Below are 27,817 nucleotides of genomic sequence, written 5' to 3' on the forward strand. Positions count from 1 at the left end.
AGCACCAGCTCTTTTCTCACAGTGTCTGAAATGGTTTGATAAAGGATTCAGCCTCTCTAAACCCCTGCTCTGATTGGTCAGATGGCTCAGTCTGTTGTGATTGGTCGATCGCTTACAGTGCATGTCAGAAACCAAACGCTCATTAGCATATCTGAATCTATAATGGTATATCAGAATCAGAAATCAGAATCAGAATCAGAAAGAGCTTTATTGACAATTGTGCTTGCACACACAAGGAATTTTTCTTGGTGCTGAAGCTTCCAGTGCATATATACAATACAAACTCAACAAGAACATAGTAATACAAATTCTAAGAATAAAAATATGAAAAATAGTATAAAAAATATATGGTCACAGTTACGTTTAGTCAGAATAAGCATTTACAGATTATGAACATATTTACAGTATTTGAGTAGTATGAATATATAAATATAAATAATCTCCTGAGTATATGAACAATACTATAGTAGACTCTCTGACCTTATCAAACACGTCCACTCTGGCATTGTTCAGCAGCAGGACCCTCACGACCTCTGTGTGACCCTGCTCTGCGGCCAATAGCAGCGGCGACCAGCCGTTCTGTGTCATACATATGAACAAACACATCAATACACAAGCTCAACTTCAGTTACGCCAAACAGACAGAAACAGTTACTGACAGAAAACATGCACAATAACAGCAGTTTGCATCCAGGGTTATTAACTAGCTAAAACTATTAAAAACATTTTTGTTAATTAAAATAAAACTAAATATTATATTACTATATAATAATTACTATTATATAATATAATCATATTATTACAATATTATTAGATTGAAATAAGTTTAAGCATTTCAATTACTAACTGGAAATAAATAAAACTTAGCTAAAACTCAAACAAAAATTTAATTAAACCTAAAAATGTATAAAATAGACATAAATGTAACCTAAAAAGTAATATTTAAAAGTGACATAAGGCCATAAATGACCACTAAAAATTTAATTAAATAGAAATTGAAAATATAAAAACAAAACCTTAATAATAATATTAATATAAATTATAATAATATATAAAAAATGCTAAAATAACACTAGCAAAACCATTTTATTAGTGTTTGGGACATTTTTCCCAAGAAAGTAAAGTAAAAATAAAATTTTTGCATGTTTAATAAGATGATAAATTGCATGTTTAAGTACAAGAAAAAAAAACATTTCAGTCTATTCAGCTGAAGAACATGTCCTTAAAGGGATAGTTCACACCCAAAAATCAACATTCACCCAATTATAATTATAATTATATAATAATTATAACATGTTCTTCAAAATATCTTCTTTTGTGGTCAGCAGAAGAAAGAAATTCATACAAGTTTGTAACAACTTGAGGACAGAATTTTTATTTTTGGGTGAAGTGCCCCCAAAAATACAGGGAGTGCAGAATTATTAGGCACGTTGATTTTCTGATCATATTTTTTTTTCCAGGCACATTTGACCAATTCCAAACCACAGTAATCCTAATAACTACTATTGATTTAGTATTTAATAATGTATAAGTGATATATAATTGTTCATGAAGGCTGGAAATGAAAAACACCTTATATTCAGGTGTGCAGAATTATTAGGCATGTTTTCTTTTACAGATAAATTGAGCCAAAAAAGAGATTTAACTCAGCGTTTATAGGTTTTATAGGTTGAGAGTGACTCTTGAAGGACCAGCACCACATCCTCTAGTACCACTGTTTGAAGAATTCATCTTCCAGAATCTGGCAGTACGTTTTGGGAGTTCATTTTAGTCCATCCTGAAGTCCGTTTTGCAGAGATGGACTAAAAATGAACTCCCAAAACGTCCTGCCAGATTCTGGAAGATGAATTCTTCAAACAGTGGTACTAGAGGATGTGGTGCTGGTCCTTCAAGAGTCATTCTCAACCTATCTGTCCATAAAGCCTATAAAAAAACCTTCTTCATGTATTTTACAACACTTCAGCTTGTGATTCTTATCTAGTGGGGGTCATTTTTTAGGATTCTTTACCTAACTGAAGTCTCTGAGATCCTGACACCTTCACTTCTGGAGACTCCAGGTAGGTTCAGCTCTGGAAAATGGTGGCGCTGGAGACTAAAGGGTTCCTGATGGTTTCACCCTTAATTCTTCACCTTAATTCTTAATTCTTTTGCAGTTAACAGGTGTCTTTTCTTCACCACCTGTTTTTGTCAGATCCTGCTGACCCAACGAGCATTTCACTGTCCAATGGTCATGCCTTAACTGCAATGTCTAGTATTGCATTAGTATTGCATCCTTCTCATGGGCATTTAATACTTTTTGAGTTAAATCTCTTTTTTGGCTCAATTTATCTGTAAAAGAAAACATGCCTAATAATTCTGCACACCTGAATATAAGGTGTTTTTCATTTCCAGCCTTCATGAACAATTATATATCACTTATACATTATTAAATACTAAATTAATAGTAGTTATTAGGATTACTGTGGTTTGGAATTGGTCAAATGTGCCTGGAAAAAAAATATGATCAGAAAATCAACGTGCCAAATAATTCTGCACTCCCTGTAGAAGAACGATAGATAGATAAAGCGATAGATAGCACGAAAGAAGAATGATAGAACGATAGAACGATAGAACGATAGATAGAACGATAGATAGAACGATAGATAGAACGATAGATAGATAGATAGATAGATAGATAGATAGATAGATAGATAGATAGATAGATAGATAGATAGATAGATAGATAGATAGATAGATAGAACGATAGATAGAACGATAGATAGATAGATAGATAGATAGATAGATAGATAGATAGATAGATAGATAGATAGATAGATAGATAGATAGATAGATAGATAGATAGATAGATAGATAACACGATAGAAGAACGATAGAACGTCAGATAGAGCGATAGATAACAATATTAATATAAACTATAATAATATATAAAAAAATACTAAAATAACACTAGCAAAACCATTTTATAAGTGTTTGGGGACATTTTTCCCAAAAAAGTAAAGTAAAAATAATCAACATTTTTGCATGTTTAATAAGATGATAAATTGTTTTAAGTACAAGAAAAGAAAACATTTCAGTCTATTCAGCTGTAGAACATGTCCTTAAAGGGATAGTTCACATCCAAAAATCAACATTCACCCAATTATAATTATAATTATAACATGTTCTTCAAAATATCATCACTTGTGTTCAGCAGAAGAAAGAAATGCATCCAAGTTTGGAACAACTTGAGGACAGCATTGTTATTTTTGGGTGAAGTGTCCCTTTAATAAGGTGCCAGATGGCTCTGAGATCTTCTGTGCTGGGTCGTACCTTGGCGTGTTTGTTGATGGCAGTCTGGAGCTGGTTGGCGGGGACGTTCTGGAGCATCTCCTGAAGAACGGCAGTATTTCCCACCCTGGCGCTGTAATGAAGAGGCGTCTCTCCACTCTGAGTAAGCAACGTGTTCAGAAAACTAACTTTCTGCAAACTGATCAGATCTGTTTAAAAATGTGCGTCCTCAAACATGCATCATGTGACTGTCCGACACACACACACCTGTCGGGTGGCGGCAGTGATGTCAGCATGATGCTCCATCAGGATCTTGATGATGCAGATGTCCTCGTCCGCCCGATGCACTGCGTCCCTCCTGAGCTCGGCTGCCAGGTGCAGTGGCGTCTCGCCGTTCTGCAGGGGGCGCCAAAACACCACCACACACAAGCAAAGCATGCTGGGCTTCATTTGTCTCAGGTGCAGTTGTAGTTTATCACGTCATGATCATTCATTTATCTTTGAGTCTGACCTGGTTCCCTTCATGGACGCAGAGCTCCGCCTCCTGGCGGCTTCTCTCATTGGTCAGAGAGTTTAAGATCTCCTCCACCACATGAGCGTGACAGTGACGCACCGCAACATGGAGAGAGTTTTCATCAACCTGAAGCACAGATATAAAAAAACAATAGATAGACAATACAATAGATAGAATGATAGATAGATAAAAGAACGATAGATAGAATGATAGATAGATAAAAGAACAATAGATAGATAGATAGATAGATAAAAGAACAATAGATAGATAGATAGATAGATAAAAGAACAATAGATAGATAGATAGATAGATAGATAGATAGATAGATAGATAGATAGATAGATAGATAGATAGATAGATAGATAGATAGATAGATAGATGCGCGATAGATAGCATGAAAGATTAATGATAGAACAAGATGGATAGAACGATAGATAGATAGAACGATAGATAGCATGATAGAAGAACGATAGATAGATAGATAGATAGATAGATAGATAGATAGATAGATAGATAGATAGATAGATAGATAGATAGATAGATAGATAGATAGAACGATAGATAAAACGATAGATAAAACGATAGATAGAACGATAGAACGATAGATAGATAGATAGATAGATAGAACGATAGATAGAACGATAGATAGAACGATAGATAGCATGATAGAAGAACGATAGATAGATAGATAGATAGATAGATAGATAGATAGATAGATAGATAGATAGATAGATAGATAGATAGATAGATAGATAGATAGATAGATAGATAGATAGATAGATAGATAGATAGATAGATAGATAGATAGATAGATAGATAGATAGATAACACAATAGATAAATAGCACGATAGATAGCACGACAGAAGAACGATAGATAGATAGATAGATAGATAGATATATAGATGCGGGATAGATAGCATGAAAGATTAATGATAGAACAAGATGGATAGAACGATAGATAGATAGATAGATAGAACGATAGAACGATAGAACGATAGATAGATAGATAGATAGATAGATAGATAGATAGATAGATAGATAGATAGATAGATAGATAGATAGATAGATAGATAGATAGATAGATAGATAGATAGATAGATAGATAGATAGATAGATAGATAGATAGATAGATAGATAGATAGATAGATAGATAGATAGATAGATAGATAGAACGATAGATAAAACGATAGATAGAACGATAGATAGATAGATAGATAGAACGATAGATAGAACGATAGATAGAACGATAGATAGCATGATAGAAGAACGATAGATAGATAGAACGATAGATAGATAGATAGAACGATAGATAGAACGATAGATAGATAGATAGATAGATAGATAGATAGATAGATAGATAGATAGATAGATAGATAGATAGATAGATAGATAGATAGATAGATAGATAGATAGATAGATAGATAGATAGATAGATAGATAGATAGATAGATAGATAGATAGATAGATAGATAGATAACAAGATAACACAATAGATAAATAGCACGATAGATAGCACGACAAAAGAACGATAGATAGATAGATAGATATATAGATGCGCGATAGATAGCATGAAAGATTAATGATAGAACAAGATGGATAGAACGATAGATAGATAGAACGATAGAACGATAGATAGATAGAACGATAGAACGATAGATAGATAGAACGATAGAACGATAGATAGATAGATAGATAGATAGATAGATAGATAGATAGATAGATAGATAGATAGATAGATAGATAGATAGATAGATAGATAGATAGATAGATAGATAGATAGATAGATAGCACGATATATATTACGATAGATAGATAGATAGATAGATAGATAGATAGATAGATAGATAGATAGATAGATAGATAGATAGATAGATAGATAGATAGATAGATAGATAGATAGATAGATAGATAGATAGATAGATAGATAGATAGATAGATAGATAGATAACACGATAGAAGAACGATAGATAGATAGATAGATAGATAGATAGATAGATAGATAGATAGATAGATAGATAGATAGATAGATAGATAGATAGATAGATAGATAGATAGATAGATAGATAGATAGATAGATAGATTAGATAGATAGATAGATAGATAGATAGATAGATAGCACGATAGATAGATAACACGATAGAAGAACGATAGATAGAGAGATAAATAGATAGCACGATAGATAGCACGACAGAAGATAGATAGATAGATAGATAGATAGATAGATAGATAGATAGATAGATAGATAGATAGATAGATAGATAGATAGATAGATAGATAGATAGATAGATAGATAGATAGATAGATAGATAGATAGATAGATAGATAGATAGATGCGCGATAGATAGCATGAAAGATTAATGATAGAACAAGATGGATAGAACGATAGATAGATAGAACGATAGATAGCATGATAGAAGAACGATAGATAGATAGATAGATAGATAGATAGATAGATAGATAGATAGATAGATAGATAGATAGATAGATAGATAGATAGATAGATAGATAGATAGATAGATAGATAGATAGATAGATAGATAGATAGATAGATAGATAGATAGATAGAACGATAGATAAAACGATAGATAAAACGATAGATAGAACGATAGAACGATAGATAGATAGATAGATAGATAGAACGATAGATAGAACGATAGATAGAACGATAGATAGCATGATAGAAGAACGATAGATAGATAGATAGATAGATAGATAGATAGATAGATAGATAGATAGATAGATAGATAGATAGATAGATAGATAGATAGATAGATAGATAGATAGATAGATAGATAGATAGATAGATAGATAGATAGATAGATAACACAATAGATAAATAGCACGATAGATAGCACGACAGAAGAACGATAGATAGATAGATAGATAGATAGATATATAGATGCGGGATAGATAGCATGAAAGATTAATGATAGAACAAGATGGATAGAACGATAGATAGATAGAACGATAGAACGATAGAACGATAGATAGATAGATAGATAGATAGATAGATAGATAGATAGATAGATAGATAGATAGATAGATAGATAGATAGATAGAACGATAGATAAAACGATAGATAAAACGATAGATAGAACGATAGAACGATAGATAGATAGATAGATAGATAGAACGATAGATAGAACGATAGATAGATAGAACGATAGATAGATAGATAGATAGATAGATAGATAGATAGATAGATAGATAGATAGATAGATAGATAGATAGATAGATAGATAGATAGATAGATAGATAGATAGATAGATAGATAGATAGATAGATAGATAGATAGATAGATAGATAGATAGATAGATAGATAACACAATAGATAAATAGCACGATAGATAGCACGACAGAAGAACGATAGATAGATAGATAGATATATAGATGCGCGATAGATAGCATGAAAGATTAATGATAGAACAAGATGGATAGAACGATAGATAGATAGAACGATAGAACGATAGATAGATAGAACGATAGAACGATAGATAGATAGAACGATAGAACGATAGATAGATAGATAGATAGATAGATAGATAGATAGATAGATAGATAGATAGATAGATAGATAGATAGATAGATAGATAGATAGATAGATAGATAGATAGATAGATAGATAGATAGATAGATAGCACGATATATATTACGATAGATAGATAGATAGATAGATAGATAGATAGATAGATAGATAGATAGATAGATAGATAGATAGATAGATAGATAGATAGATAGATAGATAGATAGATAGATAGATAGATAGATAGATAGATAGATAGATAGATAGATAGATAGATAGATAACACGATAGAAGAACGATAGATAGATAGATAGATAGATAGATAGATAGATAGATAGATAGATAGATAGATAGATAGATAGATAGATAGATAGATAGATAGATAGATAGATAGATAGATAGATAGATAGATAGATAGATAGATAGATTAGATAGATAGATAGATAGATAGATAGATAGATAGCACGATAGATAGATAACACGATAGAAGAACGATAGATAGAGAGATAAATAGATAGCACGATAGATAGCACGACAGAAGATAGATAGATAGATAGATAGATAGATAGATAGATAGATAGATAGATAGATAGATAGATAGATAGATAGATAGATAGATAGATAGATAGATAGATAGATAGATAGATAGATAGATAGATAGATAGATAGATAGATAGATAGATAGATAGATAGATAGCATTAAAGATGAATGATAGAACAAGATGGATAGAACGATAGAACGATAGATAGATCGGTAGATAGCACGATAGATAACACGATAGAAGAACGATAGATAGATAGAATGATAGATAGAACGAACAAACGATAGGTAGATAGAACAAACAAATGATAGAACGATAGATAACACGATAGATAACACGATAGAAGAACGATAGATAGATATATAGATATATAGATAGATAGATAGATAGATAGATAGATAGATAGATAGATAGATAGATAGATAGATAGATAGATAGATAGATAGATAGATAGATAGATAGATAGATAGATAGATAGATAGATAGATAGATAGATAGATAGATAGATAGATAGATAGATAGATAGATAACACAATAGATAAATAGCACGATAGATAGCACGACAGAAGAACGATAGATAGATATATAGATGCGCGATAGATAGCATGAAAGATTAATGATAGAACAAGATGGATAGAACGATAGATAGATAGAACGATAGAACGATAGATAGATAGAACGATAGAACGATAGATAGATAGAACGATAGAACGATAGATAGATAGATAGATAGATAGATAGATAGATAGATAGATAGATAGATAGATAGATAGATAGATAGATAGATAGATAGATAGATAGATAGATAGATAGATAGATAGATAGATAGCACGATATATATTACGATAGATAGATAGATAGATAGATAGATAGATAGATAGATAGATAGATAGATAGATAGATAGATAGATAGATAGATAGATAGATAGATAGATAGATAGATAGATAGATAGATAGATAGATAGATAGATAGATAGCACGATAGATAGATAACACGATAGAAGAACGATAGATAGAGAGATAAATAGATAGCACGATAGATAGCACGACAGAAGATAGATAGATAGATAGATAGATAGATAGATAGATAGATAGATAGATAGATAGATAGATAGATAGATAGATAGATAGATAGATAGATAGATAGATAGATAGATAGATAGATAGATAGATAGATAGATAGATAGATAGATAGATAGATAGATAGATAGATAGCATTAAAGATGAATGATAGAACAAGATGGATAGAACGATAGAACGATAGATAGATCGGTAGATAGCACGATAGATAACACGATAGAAGAACGATAGATAGATAGAATGATAGATAGAACGAACAAACGATAGGTAGATAGAACAAACAAATGATAGAACGATAGATAACACGATAGATAACACGATAGAAGAACGATAGATAGATATATAGATATATAGATAGATAGATAGATAGATAGATAGATAGATAGATAGATAGATAGATAGATAGATAGATAGCACGATAGATAGATAGATAGATAGATAGATAGATAGATAGATAGATAGATAGATAGATAGATAGATAGATAGATAGATAGATAGATAGATAGATAGATAGATAGATAGATAGATAGATAGATAGATAGATAGGTAGCACGATAGAAGAACGATAGATAGATAGAATGATAGATAGAACGAATAAATTATAGTTAGATAGATAAATAGATATAGATAGAAAAGTTTAAAAAGTGTGTGTTTGTGTGTGTATGTTGGGGGGTGTTGAATTTAATGTCTAAAAAAAAGCAGATATTAAAAGCTAAGCACTGAATATATACCTTTAATATCAGATTTGTGCTTTAGAAATTAAATTCAACACTTTATTATTAATATATAATTAAATGACGACCATTTTTATTATATATTTTTATTATATATTTACCCAAAATTAATAAAAGTTTGTCATTAATGTTAATATATATAGATAGATAGATAGATAGATAGATAGATAGATAGATAGATAGATAGATAGATAGATAGATAGATAGATAGATAGATAGCATTAAAGATGAATGATAGAACAAGATGGATAGAACGATAGAACGATAGATAGATCGGTAGATAGCACGATAGATAACACGATAGAAGAACGATAGATAGATAGAATGATAGATAGAACGAACAAACGATAGGTAGATAGAACAAACAAATGATAGAACGATAGATAACACGATAGATAACACGATAGAAGAACGATAGATAGATATATAGATATATAGATAGATAGATAGATAGATAGATAGATAGATAGATAGATAGATAGATAGATAGATAGATAGATAGATAGATAGATAGATAGATAGATAGATAGATAGATAGATAGATAGATAGATAGATAGATAGATAGATAGATAGATAACACAATAGATAAATAGCACGATAGATAGCACGACAGAAGAACGATAGATAGATATATAGATGCGCGATAGATAGCATGAAAGATTAATGATAGAACAAGATGGATAGAACGATAGATAGATAGAACGATAGAACGATAGATAGATAGAACGATAGAACGATAGATAGATAGAACGATAGAACGATAGATAGATAGATAGATAGATAGATAGATAGATAGATAGATAGATAGATAGATAGATAGATAGATAGATAGATAGATAGATAGATAGATAGATAGATAGATAGATAGATAGATAGATAGCACGATATATATTACGATAGATAGATAGATAGATAGATAGATAGATAGATAGATAGATAGATAGATAGATAGATAGATAGATAGATAGATAGATAGATAGATAGATAGATAGATAGATAGATAGATAGATAGATAGATAGATAGATAGATAGATAGATAGATAGATAGATAGATAGATAGATAGATAACACGATAGAAGAACGATAGATAGATAGATAGATAGATAGATAGATAGATAGATAGATAGATAGATAGATAGATAGATAGATAGATAGATAGATAGATAGATAGATAGATAGATAGATAGATAGCACGATAGATAGATAACACGATAGAAGAACGATAGATAGAGAGATAAATAGATAGCACGATAGATAGCACGACAGAAGATAGATAGATAGATAGATAGATAGATAGATAGATAGATAGATAGATAGATAGATAGATAGATAGATAGATAGATAGATAGATAGATAGATAGATAGATAGATAGATAGATAGATAGATAGATAGATAGATAGATAGATAGATAGATAGATAGCATTAAAGATGAATGATAGAACAAGATGGATAGAACGATAGAACGATAGATAGATCGGTAGATAGCACGATAGATAACACGATAGAAGAACGATAGATAGATAGAATGATAGATAGAACGAACAAACGATAGGTAGATAGAACAAACAAATGATAGAACGATAGATAACACGATAGATAACACGATAGAAGAACGATAGATAGATATATAGATATATAGATAGATAGATAGATAGATAGATAGATAGATAGATAGATAGATAGATAGATAGATAGATAGATAGATAGATAGATAGCACGATAGATAGATAGATAGATAGATAGATAGATAGATAGATAGATAGATAGATAGATAGATAGATAGATAGATAGATAGATAGATAGATAGATAGATAGATAGATAGATAGATAGATAGATAGATAGGTAGCACGATAGAAGAACGATAGATAGATAGAATGATAGATAGAACGAATAAATTATAGTTAGATAGATAAATAGATATAGATAGAAAAGTTTAAAAAGTGTGTGTTTGTGTGTGTATGTTGGGGGGTGTTGAATTTAATGTCTAAAAAAAAGCAGATATTAAAAGCTAAGCACTGAATATATACCTTTAATATCAGATTTGTGCTTTAGAAATTAAATTCAACACTTTATTATTAATATATAATTAAATGACGACCATTTTTATTATATATTTTTATTATATATTTACCCAAAATTAATAAAAGTTTGTCATTAATGTTAATATATACAACCTCATTATAAAATGCTTCCAAAGAAAAAATGTGTTAATATATATTTTTTATGATTACATATTTTTGATCGGTTACATGTATGAACATTATGTAATGCATTAGCCATCATTAACTAATACTGAACAATTGTTTTTATTATATAAATATTTTATTGTTTAATTTTTGCTTGTAGTGTCTCATTGTAATTCATTTCTTTGTTATGGGAAGAAGATTATGACCGGCTAACATTCAAAAGACTTTAATAAATAAATAAAGAAACTGAAAGTAAAAGTGCCAGCCCCTCACGGACAACTGCTGCGCACACACATAACAAAACAAACAAAACATAACATAAAATCTAGGCCTGGGGTCCGTTCTTCATACGTGGCTAACTCGGTTAGCCGGATTTGATTGTTGATGATTTGGCATGATCTTGGATTGTTTGGTTCTTCGACGCTCATCCTGGACTTGCTGTCATAGCAACAGGTCCGGAAGCTTAAACCAGCTCGCGAGCGGCTGATTTCATGGGAACAGGATTAGATTGCATCTTGAGGTGATGCTTAAAATCTGTCCCAGCCACTGCTACTTTATTACAAGAGTTCATTACTCAACCAGGGGCAATAATAACAATTTTAAATAATAATATAAAAACGTTATATTGTATATGTATATGAGAATGTATAATGTTGTGTATAATACTATAGACACAGCCACTTGATTGAGCGATTTATTTGTGATGGTATAATTACTTTATATAATTTTGTTTTTATTGGTTTACACACATGCTGTACAGTTACTCTGAGCCGTGCATTAAGTGATGACGGATATTATGGGATGGCTTGATGCAGCGCAAGAGAGGATAATTTGATCTTGATCCATAAGAAACTTTAATACTGTCACGTTACAAATCTGCTTCAAATTAAATTAAAAATTAAATTACAACATTGAAATAAAAATGTAAAGTGTGTACAAATAATGTATAAAATTGTGAATATAAATAATTGGTAATCATGTTTTAAAAAAAAAAACATTTATCATTTATCTATTATAACTTTTATGTTGGTTTGGTCGTTTGGCTGTTTCCTTATAAAGGTTCAGAAATTCGTGGGTTTTTTTGTGTGTAATTTGTCAAGTTTTTTGCCAGGTGTCTTTTTAATTATATGATGTCATTACGTTGCTGTCTTGACGCCAGCCAATCGCTGCATTGCTGATCGTGGTTTCGAGTATCGATGCATCTGCCCTCTTCAGGGAAAAAAGAACGTGCAGTGATCTTAGATCATTTAATCCAGATATTTTAATCCAATCCGCAAATTCGTTTGAAGAACCAAATTAGCCAGAGATCAGTTATCACGATTAAAAGATCTGGGATCTGTCAAATCATCTTAGATGTATTAAGCGAGGTACGAAGAACGGGCCCCTGGTCCTCGCTCGCTCGCCCACCTCGCCACACTCACCATTAGATCTCTCCAGGAAGGATGTTTGGTAACGTACCTTTGATTTCCAGGTGACGTCCCCGCCCTCCTGGATCAGCGCTCGCATCATCTCCAGAGCGCCGTGACGCGCGGCTACATGCAGAGCGGTCTCTCCGTTCTGATAGGAGAGGAAAACACTGTTTCAGTGCCATGTTACAGGACATCCAGTGACCCAGTGCTGCCCCCTTCTGACTAGGGCTGAACGATATGGACAACATTTCATATCTCGATTTTCATGCCAGATATCTCGATATCGATACAATACGATATGACTACGTGTTCGGTGAAAACCAGAATCTGAATTAAAATGTGTTTGATTTAAGCCTACATTTCAAAAATTTGTGTCAGAAAATGTTTTCTTTTTAAGCCTTTGGCACGTACGATCACAGGTGTAATCAGTCTAGGCTGGCCCTGGAGCGGATGATCAAGTGCATCACATGATCAAATGTTGAATTTAGCCAGAGACAGGCGCGCTCAGAGCTGTCATATATCACAACTTTTCAGTGTTTTCAACCACATACTGTTTATTTTAGGTTTCAAACACATAAGTACTAAAAAAACTATACATTTAGAGTTTGTAAAATACACACTGATGTCTATGGAAGAGGTAATAATAATCCTTTCCATTATAATTCAACACGTTTTATTCATATCAGATACACATTGTGTAAGTAACTTCAATGTTTACTCTATTCTATTCCCAGTTCACCAGCCACTTACTTTTAAGTATTTCGGGAGAAGTGGATGAATTCACGTGTTGTAAACATAGAGGTTGTAAATCCAACAGATCCGATTCTCTGAACTGCGTCTGCGGCACAAACTAAGCCGGCGGCGCCCTTCGCGCATACAGCTCAAAAAACGCCATTGTTATAAAGGTGTATAAACAACAATATACTTCCACTTGCATGTATTTGACAATCGGAATATCAGATATTTCATGCCATAGCTAACACATTTTGTGAATATTCTGAATATAAGGAAAAAATGACACAAAAGCAGATCATCATTCATTCAGCGCTGTTGTTGCTGCGGTGTGTCATGTGACAAGCAATGACGTGTCACCATGGAAACGCCGCCCCCCCTCTCACATATAGTTCCCACGTCCCTGTAGTGTGTGCGCGCTGGCTTTAGCGGTGCATTCAAGGGCACTCGTAAAACGGATGTTTGATGTGACTGCCAGAGTTGTATGCAGGGCGAGCGCGGAGAGGGCGAATCTCCATCCATCCATCCATCTTCTTCCGCTTATCCGGGGCCGGGTCGCGGGGGCAGCAGTCTAAGCAGAGATGCCCAGACTTCCCTCTCCCTAGACACTTCCTCTAGCTCTTCCGGGGGGACACCGAGGCGTTCCAAGGCCAGCCGGGAGACATAGTCCCTCCAGCGTGTCCTCGGTCTTCCCCGGGGCCTCCTCCCGGTTGGACATGCCCGAAACACCTTCCCGGGAAGGCGTTCAGGAGGCATCCGGAACAGATGCCCGAGCCACCTCAGCTGTCCCCTCTCGATGTGGAGGAGCAGCGGCTCTACTCCGAGTTCCTCCCGAGTGACTGAGCTTCTCACCCTATCTCTAAGGGAGCGCCCAGCCACCCTGCGGAGAAAGCTCATTTCGGCCGCCTGTATCCGGGATCTTGTCCTTTCGGTCATGACCCAAAGCTCATGACCATAGGTGAGAGTAGGAACGTAGATTGACCGGTAAATCGAGAGCTTCGCCTTACGGCTTAGCTCTTTCTTCACCACGACAGACCGGTACATCGACCGCATTACTGCAGAAGCTGCACCGATCCGTCTGTCAATCTCCCGTTCCATCCTCCCCTCACTCGTGAACAAGACCCCTAGATACTTAAACTCCTCCACTTGGGGCAGGAACTCTCCACCAACCTGGAGTGGGCAAGCCACCCTTTTCCGACTGAGGACCATGGCCTCGGATTTGGAGGTGCTGATCCCCATCCCAGCCGCTTCACACTCGGCTGCAAACCGTCCCAATGCATGCTGAAGGTCCTGGTTAGAAGGGGCCAACACGACAACGTCATCCGCAAAGAGCAGAGACGAAACCGTGTGGTCCCCAAACCTGACACCCTCCGGCCCTTGGCTGCGCCTAGAAATTCTGTCCATAAAAATTATGAACAGAACCGGCGACAAAGGGCAGCCCTGCCGGAGTCCAACATGCACCGGGAACAAGTCTGACTTACTGCCGGCAATGCGGACCAAACTCCTGCTTCGGTCATACAGGGACCGGACAGCCCTCAGCAAAGGACCCCGGACCCCATATTCCCCCAGCACCCTCCACAGGACGCCGCGAGGGACACAGTCGAATGCCTTCTCCAAATCCACAAAACAAATGTGGACTGGTTGGGCAAACTCCCATGAACCCTCCAGCACCCTGTAAAGGGTATAGAGCTGGTCCAGTGTTCCGCGACCAGGACGAAAACCACACTGTTCCTCCTGAATCCGAGGTTCCTCGGAGGGCGAATCTATATCGTCTATATCGTTGATTTTTTCGATAGTAATATCTTGAAAGTTCATATCTAGATATAGATACGATAACGATATATCGTTCAGCCCTACTTCTGACCGACCTCCTGCTCTGCGTTCACATCCGCGCCGCTCTTCAGAAGCATCTCGGCCGCTCTTACACCTTCCTTCACTCTCGCTGCGATGTGCAGAGGGGTTTCCTGCGCCTGGGGTGAAGGAGGACACACACACACACACACACACACACACACACACACACACACACATGAACCAAGGGTTTGCTTTAGTTTGCTGTAAATCTACTTTCTACTTTCATTGGCACTAGAGGCAAAACCATTGTTTTTTTCATGGAGGGCTTAGTACACAATGTAACTATGCTAGTGCTGGGAATCATCAAAAGTTTTTAATATTTTGATATTGTATTCATTTCAGTTACTCTCCAAATTAATGTAGAAATGTTTTTAAAGATAGCATATTTTAAATATGTGTTGTATTGTCATGTTTTTATGAATGAAGGCCAGTATCACTGATGTCTCTATGAAACATTAATGACGTTACATTACAGTATAACTGAAAGCTCCCAATTTCAACATTTATTAGGCTTTAAAAAAACAACTTTTAATTTAATTGAACTTAAAACAATCTTTACATAACCCCATTATAATAAATGTTATTTTTTACCTGTGGCCTTCCCTGTTAGACATATACAGAAATGTAATAGTTATCAAACACCTTTCATAACTGCATAAATCATAAATGAAATATAGATTGATCATCATTAAAGCTACAATTTTCTCTGTTCCCGTAGTTCTTTGATGAACATTAATGATAGACATCATCAGTGCTTCTGTCACTTTAAGAACGGCGGCTGTCGGACAGGACACGGATCTGACTTTCCTTGTTATTTAACGTTATTTAACTAATTTAAGACTCCTAATATGAGAATACTTGACAAAACTGCCATTTTGGCAAAATTCTCTGTGTTGTTGTTATTGTTTGTTCAAGAGCGAAAGAGAACTCGATGTGAGCAGGAGACTGGCGTTGTGTGTATGTCAGGGCTTTGAGGGGTGTCCCTCGATTAGCTCCCTAGCTTCCTAGGTGGTGAATCTGTATATCGTGTACATGAATGTGGCCGACTCCCTGATTAGTGCCCTGACTACTGAACTAGGGATCTGATTGAGACGCAGCCACACACACAGGACATTGACATACAGCGTGTTCTCTTGGGTCTTGTCACGCTTAGATGGTTTAAAAGCATGTACATGAATAAAAGCATGATCATATAATGTAACGCTAGGCAAAAATGTATATAAAAATGGTCCCTGCATTAATTGCGTAAAATATTTTTAATGCGTTAAATTGAAAAAATAATCGCCCGCGTTAACGCACTAAACTACACACATCACAACATGTAAATATGAAAATGTTGGCGTTATTTTGTCACTTATTGAGCAGTAGGCTACTTGGAGCCGTTTACCTCCAGTCTTTGTGCTAAGCTAGGCTAGTTGGAGCTGTGCTAGGCTAGTTGGAACCGTTTACCTCCAGTCTTTGTGCTAAGCTAGGCTAGCTGGAGCCGGTTCCTCCAGTCTTTGTGCTAAGCTAGGCTAGCTGGAGCCGTTTACCTCCAGTCTTTGTGCTAAGCTAGGCTAGCTGGAGCCATTTACCTCCAGTCTTTGTGCTAAGCTAGGCTAGCTGGAGCCGTTTACCTCCAGTCTTTGTGCTAAGCTAGGCTAGTTGGAGCGGTTTACCTCCAGTCTTTGTGCTAAGCTAGGCTAGCTGGAGCCGTTTACCTCCAGTCTTTGTGCTAAGCTAGGCTAGTAGGAGCCGTTTACCTCCAGTCTTTGTGCTAAGCTAGGCTAGTTGGAGGGGTTTACCTCCAGTCTTTGTGCTAAGCTAGGCTAGCTGGAGCCGTTTACCTCCAGTCTTTGTGCTAAGCTAGGCTAGTTGGAGCCGTTTACCTCCAGTCTTTGTGCTAAGCTAGGCTAGCTGGAGCCGTTTACCTCCAGTCTTTGTGCTAAGCTAGGCTAGTTGGAGCTGTTTACCTCCAGTCTTTGTGCTAAGCTAGGCTAGTTGGAGCTGTTTACCTCCAGTCTTTGTGCTAAGCTAGGCTAGCTGGAGCCGTTTACCTCCAGTCTTTGTGCTAAGCTAGGCTAGTTGGAGCTGTTTACCTCCAGTCTTTGTGCTAAGCTAGGCTAGTTGGAGCTATTTACCTCCAGTCTTTGTGCTAAGCTAGGCTAGCTGGAGCCGTTTACCTCCAGTCTTTGTGCTAAGCTAGGCTAGCTGGAGCCGTTTACCTCCAGTCTTTGTGCTAAGCTAGGCTAGTTGGAGCTGTTTACCTCCAGTCTTTGTGCTAAGCTAGGCTAGTTGGAGCGGTTTACCTCCAGTCTTTGTGCTAAGCTAGGCTAGCTGGAGCCGTTTACCTCCAGTCTTTGTGCTAAGCTAGGCTAGCTGGAGCCATTTACCTCCAGTCTTTGTGCTAAGCTAGGCTAGTTGGAGCCGTTTACCTCCAGTCTTTGTGCTAAGCTAGGCTAGCTGGAGCCGTTTACCTCCAGTCTTTGTGCTAAGCTAGGCTAGTTGGAGCTGTTTACCTCCAGTCTTTGTGCTAAGCTAGGCTAGCTGGAGCCGTTTACCTCCAGTCTTTGTGCTAAGCTAGGCTAGTTGGAGCTGTTTACCTCCAGTCTTTGTGCTAAGCTAGGCTAGCGGTGAGTGTGTCAGACAGAGTTATGGCACAGAGATGAGAATGGTGTGTATGGACTTATCTAACTCTGGGGCATACGGTGAATAAGCTAAAGTCCCAAAAAGTCTGTGTTCCTTTAAATAGCATCTCACTGAACTCTGATAGAAAACCAGATCCGAGCAGGTGTTTTTGTTACCTTTCCTCCTCTGAGCTGCACATGTGCCCCGAACCCCAGTAACATCTGCACCACCTGCGGCTTGCAGTTCTCCACGGCGATGTGAAGAGCCGTCTGTCCGTCTTTAGCGGTGGCGTCCACATGCGCCCCCTTCAGGAGCAGAGCCTTCACTACAGCTGTGTGTCCTCTTTTAGCCGCGGCGTGAAGACAAACCGCCCCTGACTGCCAACAATTACACAACATCCAACTATGCACAAGAATATATTTTATAAATATTAGGGCTGGGTAAAAATATTGATTTCTCGATTGAGTCGATTCTCACTTTTACGAACCGATATCGATTCTTAAATCCCAAGAATTGATTAGTCATCCTGTTTTCAGATGAATGAACAGAACATTGTAGCGCGCCTCCCATCCAATAAACGGCAATAATCTTTGTGCTTTGTTACTATTGATATGACACAAAGTCTCAGACTTCAAATTACGTCCATTGGCCTGAGATCGCTCTGGCGCAGCTCAAGAAAAGCGGATGAACTGATCTTCTCTTCCGCCTTAAAGTATTAGCTCACTTTTAAATAAACTTTTGCTGATAATTTACTCACCCCCGTGCCATGTCCATGTCTTTCTTTCTGCAGTCGAAAAGAAATGAAGGTTTTTGATGAAAACATTCCAGGGTTTTTCTCCATATAATGGACTTCAATGGGCTCCAAACGGTTCAAGGTCCAAATGACAGTTTCAGTGCAGCTTCAAAGGGCTTTAAACGACACCAGACGATGAATAAGGGTCTTATCTAGACAAACATCAGTTTCTGCCAGAAACCCAGCAGTATTTATGCTATTATTTTACCTCTTAACAGATGAACGTGATCGTCTCTGAGCTCCGCCATAACTTCCGCTAAGTAAGGTCAAAATACGAGTGTGGTCATAGACGTATACGTAGATGCCTCATTAGCGCTTGCACGGATCAGTAGAATGAGGACTCTATGATCGATATGTCTATGACCAAGCTCGTATTTTTCATCAAAAACCTTGGGGGGGGACATGGGGGTGAGTAAATTATCAGCAAAAGTTGATTTAAAAGTGAACTAATCCATTAATACCAGTTACAGTGCGAAATAAACATGAATGAGCATCTGAAAGTGTTAAAAGATTACCGAAATCCGTCTCACGTCTCATGTAATCGTTCAATCAGTGTTTCAACTGCAGAAAGACGTCAGTAAAACAGCTTGAACAATGTCATGTAACGTCACATTTACCTCAGAAAAACCATATCCAGTGTCCATAAACTCGTTAGTCAGCTAGAAAAATTTACTCTAGAGAGGAGCATTTTGCTAAATATATGCCCCATATCACATACTCATTATAATTTTTTATGTTCTTCAATACTTAATGCATGTATGAATAAATCTGGCAAGTTTTTATGACAGCCACCATTTAAATGTTTATATTTCAAAATATATATATTTTCATTTTAATTTTTTACCTTCAAAATTATAGTAGGCTACAACTGACCCCCATAGTTTATATTAGTTAAGAGATTTGTTTTCCTTGAGAAAATTTGCCATGTATTGGACCTGATATGTATCCAAAATAATCCATATTGAATCGAATCGAATTGCAAGCTTGTGAATCGAAATCGAATCGAATTGGGAAATTTGTGTCAATACCCAGCCCTAATAAATATGTTTATTCAATTATTGTTTATTATTTATCTAACCAAACCCTGCAAAAAACAGAGTTTACAGATCAAGATAGGATCTTTAGGCCTTCACACTTGTGATAATACACTAATTCAAACTAATTTCTCGGATGTGTTCAGTACCTTGTTTGGCATGTGCAACAGGACGCCTTTCCTCAGGAGCGCGAGAGCAGTCGCAGGGTGACCGCATTGGGACGCGATATGCAAAAGTGTGTTGCCGTCCTATATGGGATCATCCGGGAGAGATTCATTAGTATTATTATTATTATTCATTTTATTTATAGGCGCCTTTCATGACACTCAAGGACACATTACAAAGTTCACACAAAAGATAAAAGTTTCATCAAACAATAAAGACAATACAGAACTGACGACAATAACATTAAAATCACATAAAAGCCTGCCTAAACAAATAAGTTTTAAGACGAGTTTTGAAAATGCATTAGAAACATGTTCACGGATTACAACACAAGGAAATAACACAGAGTGTTCCAGACTATAGGAGAGAAACATATGAGATCTCTTCATTTCTCAGACAGCAATCACACATTAACATTAATAATATCCTTACATTTGAAAACAAATGGAAATCTCCTGCTTCTCAAATGTTTCTCCTGAGAAATCGATCCCATTAATCTCATCATATGCACCTTGTCTAGAGTTTCACAACATTGTCTCAGACTATGCTTCAATTTGCACTCAAAGTTCGCAAACAAAAGTCAAAGACCTCAATATGAACTCAAATATTTCTCATCAAATGATCTGAGATGCTCCACATTCATTTCATAGCTCTGTACTCTTACTGTTGGACAACTATTGACTCATTTGTGTCCGTTTTTAATTCTCAACTTTTAATATTTATCTATGCATTTAGTATGTATAAGCAATAAGAAATAAAGCGAGTCACCTTCGTTCTTGCTAACACACATGACTTGAATTTCTCAGTGAGGATCTCGACGACATTAGTGTGTCCCTGCTCTGCAGCGATGTGTAGAGGAGATCTGTCCATCTGAGACAGAAGAGAGAGAAAGAAGTGAACAAATCAACCACAGCCGCATGACAAAAACACACCTCTATCATGGATGCCTGGATGGATATATGGGTGGGTGGATGCATGGATGGATGGATATATGGATGGATGCATCGATGGATGGATGGATATATGGATGGATGCATGGATGGATGGATATAAGGATGGATGGATGAATGGATGGATGGATAGATATATGGATGGATGCATCGATGGATGGATGGATATATGGATGGATGCATCGATGGATGGATGGATATATGGATGGATGCATGGATGGATGGATATAAGGATGGATGGATGGATGGATGGATGAATGGATGATGGATAGATATATGGATGGATATATGGATGATGGATGAATATATGGATGGATGGATATATGGATGGATGAATGGATGGATGGATGGATATATATATGGATGGATGAATGGGATGAATGGGCAGAAGAATAAATGGATGGATGGATATATGTATGTAGGTATGGATGGATGGATATAAGATGAATGGATATATGGATGGATGGATGGATGGATGGATGGATGGATGGATGATATATTGATGGATGGATGGATATATTGATGGATGGATAGATATATGGATGGATGGATGAATGGATGGATGGGATGGATGGGCAGAAGAATAAATGGATGGATGGATATATGTATGTAGGTATGGATATATGGATGGATGGATGTATTGATGGATGGATGGATATATTGATGGATGGATAGATATATGGATGGATGGATGAATGGATGGATGGGATGGATGGGCAGAAGAATAAATGGATGGATGGATATATGTATGTAGGTATGGATATATGGATGGATGGATATATTGATGGATGGATGGATATATTGATGGATGGATAGATAGATATATGGATGGATGGATGGATGGATATATGGATGGATGGATAGATATATGGATGGATATATTGATGGATGGATGGATGGATGATATATGGATGGAGGGATGAATGGGCAGAAAAATAAATGGATGGATGGATATATGTATGTAGGTATGGATGGATGGATGGATATATGGATGGATGGATAGATATATGGATGGATGGATGGATGAATATATGGATGGATTGATATATTGAAGGAAGGATGGATGGATGGATGGATGAATGGGCAGAAGAATAAATGGATGGATGGATATATGCATGTAGGTATGGATGGATGGATGGATGACTGATAGATGAATGGATGGGATAAATGGGCAGAAGAATAAATGGATGGATGGATACATGGATGGATGTATAGGCAGATAGATGGATGGGTTGAATGGGAAGAAGAATAAATGGATGGATGGATACATGGATGGATGTATAGACAGATAGATGGATGGGTTGAATGGGAAGAAGAATAAATTGATTGGATGGATATATGGATGGACGGACAGACAGATGAATGGATGGGATGAATGGACAGAAGAATGAATGGATGAATGGATGGGCAGAAGAACAAATTAGTGGATGGATAGATGGATGAATTGGTAGAATAATATACGGATTGATGGATGGATGACCGATAGATGAATGGATGGGATAAATGGGCAGAAGAATGAATGGATGGATGGATGGGCAGAAGAACAAATTAGTGGATGGATGGATGGACAGAAGAATGAATGGATGGATGGATGGATGGGCAGAAGAACAAATTAGTGGATGCATGGATGGATGGACAGAAGAATAAATGGATGGATGGATATATGTATGTAGGTATGGATGGATGGATGGATGACCGATAGATGAATGGATGGGATAAATGGGCAGAAGAATAAATGGATGGATGGATATATGTATGTAGGTATGGATGGATGGATGGATGACCGATAGATGAATGGATGGGATAAATGGGCAGAAGAATAAATGGATGGATGGATATATGTATGTAGGTATGGATGGATGGATGGATGACCGATAGATGAATGGATGGGATAAATGGGCAGAAGAATAAATGGATGGATGGATACATGGATGGATGTATGTCACATGTCTGTCTTGTCCTGTGTAGCACATGGTGTTTTGGTTTATTTCTGTCCTGTGTGCGCCTGTCATCTGTCTTGACCCCACCCCTCGTTATCTGATTATTAGTTAATTTGTTCCACCTGTTGTCCCTTGTTACCTGCCTTGTTTGTCTGCTATTTAGGCTCCTTCCATTTTCAGTCCTGTGCGGTTATGTTGTCTATGTTACGTGTGGAGGTATTCTGGTTCCTGATTCTTGTCCCTGATCTCGGTCCCTGGTTTGTCTCTGTTTGATGTTTGATTTTTACCCCATAGTGGGTTTTTGTTTTGTGTTTATGTTTCTTTGGTTAATAAAATTCATGTTCACCTGCATTTGAGTCCTCACCCCTTTTTTCACCATAGCGTTCGTGACAGAACATAACCGCCAGTAGAGGACTCAGCAGTTGTTTTTTGCCCTTTTTTCTGTTTCTCTCCATGGAACCTGTCACCCACCTAGAGGCTATGTGGTATGTGAACTCCCGTTATCTACGTCAGCAGGGAGCTGATGTGAGGAGGTTTGCTCGGGTCTTCCTCATTGAGATCGATCACTTGGACCTTAGTGAGGCAGAGACCAAGGAGGTTTTTAATCTTTGTCTGGACATGCCCCTCACTCCGGAGGAGATGGGGAGGATGGGGGTTTTTGGCTTCTGGGAGTTCATAGACTATCTTGACCCCAGCCCTCCAATGACCATTGTCCCAGTCCCGGTGGTCCCTGTTCCGCTGGTCCCTGTTCCGCTGGTCCCTGTTCCGCTGGTCCCTGTTCCGCTGGTCCCTGTTTCGGTGGTCCCAAAACGGAGGAGGAGGAGGAGGAGGAGAAAGGCTCCCTCCATGCCTGTTCCAGTGGTCCCAGGTCCGGTGGGTCGTGTTCCGGTGGTCCCAGGTCCGGTGGATCGTGGTCCGGTGGACCTTATTCCGGTGGTCCGTGTTTCGGTGCTCCATGTTCCGGTGGTCCCTGTTCCGAAACGGAGGAGGAAGGCTGTTCTGGTGGTCCGTGTTCCACCCACGCCGACCCGGCGCCCTGCTCTGTCTGCGCCGCCCAGACGCCCTGCTCTGCCCACGCCGACCCGGCGCCCTGCTCTGCCCGCGCCGACCCGGCGCCCTGCTCTGCCCGCTCCAACCCGGCGCCTTGCTCTGCCCGCTCCGACCCGGCACCTTGCTCTGCCCGCTCCGACCCGGCGCCCTGCTCTGCCCGCTCCGACCCGGCGCCCTGCTCTGCCCGCTCCGACCCGGCGCCCTGCTCTGCCCGCTCCGACCCGGCGCCCTGCTCTGCCCGCTCCGACCCGGCGCCCTGCTCTGCCCGCTCCGACCCAGCGCCCTGCTCTGCCCGCTCCGACCCGGCGTCCTGCTCTGCCCGTGCCACCCAGACGCCCTGCTCTGCCCGTGCCGACCCGGCGTCCTGCTCTGTCCGAGCCGCCCAGGCGCCCTGCTCTGCCCGAGCACCCCCGGCCGCCTGAACTCTGCGGGCCGCCTGAACTCTGCGGGCCGTCTCCCCGGCCACCTGAGCTCTGCGGGCCACCTGAGCTCTGCGGGCCGCCTGAACTCTGCGGGCCGTCTCCCCGGCCGCCTGAACTCTGCGGGCCACCTGAGCTCTGCGGGCCGCCTGAACTCTGCGGGCCGTCTCCCCGGCCGCCTGAACTCTACGGGCCGCCTGAACTCTGCGGGCCGTCTCCCCGGCCACCTGAACTCTGCGGGCCACCTGAGCTCTGCGGGCCGCCTGAACTCTGCGGGCCGCCTCCCCGGCCGCCTGAACTCTGCGGGCCGCCTACCCGGCCGCCTGAACTCTGCGGGCCGCCTGAACTCTGCGGGCCGCCTCCCCGGCCGCCTGAACTCTGCGGGCCGCCTACCCGGCCGCCGGAACTCTGCGGGCCGCCTCCCCGGCCGCCTGAACTCTGCGGGCCGCCTGAACTCTGCGGGCCGCCTGAACTCTGCGGGCCGCCTGAACTCTACGGGCCGCCTGAACTCTGCGGGCCGCCTCCCCGGCCGCCTGTACTCTGCGGGCCGCCTCCCCGGCCGCCTGAAATCTGTGGGCCGCCTCCCCGGCCGCCTGAACTCTGCGGGCCGCCTGAACTCTGCGGGCCGCCTGAACGCTGCGGGCCGCCTCCCAGGCCGCCTGAACGCTGCGGGCCGCCTCCCAGGCCGCCTGAACTCTGCGGGCCGCCTCCCCGGCCGCCTGAACGCTGCGGGCCGCCTCCCAGGCCGCCTGAACGCTGCGGGCCGCCTCCCCGGCCGCCTGAACTCTGCGGGCCGCCCCCCCGGCCGCCTGAACTCTGTGGGCCGCCTCCCAGGCCGCCTGAACTCTGCGGGCCGCCTCCCCGGCCGCCTGAACTCTGCGGGCCGCCCCCCCCGGCCGCCTGAACTCTGTGGGCCGCCTCCCCGGCCGCCTGAACTCTGCGGGCCGCCTCCCCGGCCGCCTGAACTCTGCGGGCCGCCCCCCCCCGGCCGTCTGTCCCTCCCGTCCCGCCCTGGTCTGTCCCTTTTTGGGTTCTGATGGAGCGTCTGGAAGCCGCTCCTTGGAGAGGGGGTAGTGTCACATGTCTGTCTTGTCCTGTGTAGCACATGGTGTTTTGGTTTATTTCTGTCCTGTGTGCGCCTGTCATCTGTCTTGACCCCACCCCTCGTTATCTGATTATTAGTTAATTTGTTCCACCTGTTGTCCCTTGTTACCTGCCTTGTTTGTCTGCTATTTAGGCTCCTTCCATTTTCAGTCCTGTGCGGTTATGTTGTCTATGTTACGTGTGGAGGTATTCTGGTTCCTGATTCTTGTCCCTGATCTCGGTCCCTGGTTTGTCTCTGTTTGATGTTTGATTTTTACCCCATAGTGGGTTTTTGTTTTGTGTTTATGTTTCTTTGGTTAATAAAATTCATGTTCACCTGCATTTGAGTCCTCACCCCTTTTTTCACCATAGCGTTCGTGACAATGTATAGACAGATAGATGGATGGGTTGAATGGGAAGAAGAATAAATTGATTGGATGGATATATGGATGGACGGACAGACAGATGAATGGATGGGATGAATGGACAGAAGAATGAATGGATGGATGGATGGGCAGAAGAACAAATTAGTGGATGGATGGATGGATGAATTGGTAGAATAATATACGGATTGATGGATGGATGACCGATAGATGAATGGATGGGATAAATGGGCAGAAGAATGAATGGATGGATGGATGGATGGATGGATGGGCAGAAGAACAAATTAGTGGATGGATGGATGGACAGAAGAATGAATGGATGGATGGGCAGAAGAACAAATTAGTGGATGGATGGATGGATGGATGAATTGGTAGAAGAATAAATGGATGTATGGATGGATGAGCAGAAGAATAAATTAATGGATGGATGGATGGATGAATGAATGGACAGAAGAATAAACGGATGGATATATGTATGCATGTATGAATGGGTGGATGAATAGGTAGAAGAATAAATGGATAGATGAATAGACAGACAGATGGGATAAATGGACAGAACAATGAATGGATGGATGGATTTCTGAGAGAATTACTTCAAAGAAATGGCAGGTAAATTAATCGTCAAATTGTGAAGTAGACATTGTAAAACATACTTCAGTAATCTGTTTTATTTACTATTTCTATTTGTTTCTTTTTTTACAGTGTACAGTATTTGAGAGCGAATGTTTACTGTGTGATTCATACTGAGACTGATATTATAATCTCTCCTCTCGGTGTCTCACCTTGTCTAAGATGTTGGCACTGGCCTTGCAGAGGAATAAGAACTTCAGCATGTTCTCGTGTCCCTCCAGAGCGGCGATGTGCAGCGCGGTCTGCCACTCATTCTGCAAACAAACAAGGCATGCTGGGTAATTACCTCAACACCATTGGAGAAATCTCACCGAAAATTAAAACATCAGTTTCAAACATCAGTCGTATGTTCTCTGTATTAGCAAACCTCTCTTTATTGGTTTCGGTGCTGTAAATAACATGAGTGTGTGCGCTTCAAATGAAGCACTGGGATGCTCTCTAATGAATACAGGCGATGAATAACTGATCAGAAAGCACTTAAGCATGAAGCACAATCCGTCAGAGTGCTTCTTCAGTCTGGGAATATTACTGTATGATGCACATAATCTTCATATTTGCTGTCTGTTTATCCATCCCTGGCCTTTAACAGGACAAACATCTCCATCCCTCCACCCTTCAGGCCTTTCCAAACCTCACAGAAAACTCCCGATCGCTCCAGAAACACTCCCAGCAGTGAAGGCTCGTTCCTGACATCTCAAAGTAGGATTTTAGTGTGTAACCCAGGGGTCTCCAAACTGGGTCCTGGAGGGCCGCTGTCCTGCGGAGTTTAGCTCCAACCGCAAATAAACACACCTGAACCAGCTAATCAAGGTCTTACACAGTCCTAGTAAGACACTGATTAGCTGGTTCAGGGGCCGGTTGCATAAACCAATAAGACTAGTCTTACAAGTTAGACATACATTTTTTTCTTTAAGACTG

The 27,817-nt window shown here is 39.3% G+C and overlaps 1 protein-coding gene across 1 annotated transcript in view; it reads right to left on the bottom strand.

The window, feature by feature from the left end:
* The window catches only part of trpn1 (transient receptor potential cation channel, subfamily N, member 1), a gene marked incomplete at its 5' end in the record, with an annotated part of 93,872 nt that overhangs the window by 32,969 nt on the left and 33,086 nt on the right, over positions 1–27,817 (bottom strand). Inside the window, 10 exons of the mRNA XM_079828465.1 lie at positions 481–579; positions 3,310–3,426; positions 3,535–3,663; positions 3,779–3,907; positions 13,309–13,407; positions 15,860–15,961; positions 18,629–18,829; positions 20,429–20,527; positions 21,213–21,314; positions 27,052–27,153. Of these exons, the coding sequence (XP_079684591.1) occupies positions 481–579; positions 3,310–3,426; positions 3,535–3,663; positions 3,779–3,907; positions 13,309–13,407; positions 15,860–15,961; positions 18,629–18,829; positions 20,429–20,527; positions 21,213–21,314; positions 27,052–27,153 (1,179 nt within the window). The remainder of the gene's footprint in view (positions 1–480; positions 580–3,309; positions 3,427–3,534; positions 3,664–3,778; positions 3,908–13,308; positions 13,408–15,859; positions 15,962–18,628; positions 18,830–20,428; positions 20,528–21,212; positions 21,315–27,051; positions 27,154–27,817) is intronic.

Source organism: Gobio gobio (assembly GCF_949357685.1).
Source record: "Gobio gobio genome assembly, chromosome: 11".
NCBI lineage: Eukaryota > Metazoa > Chordata > Actinopteri > Cypriniformes > Gobionidae > Gobio > Gobio gobio.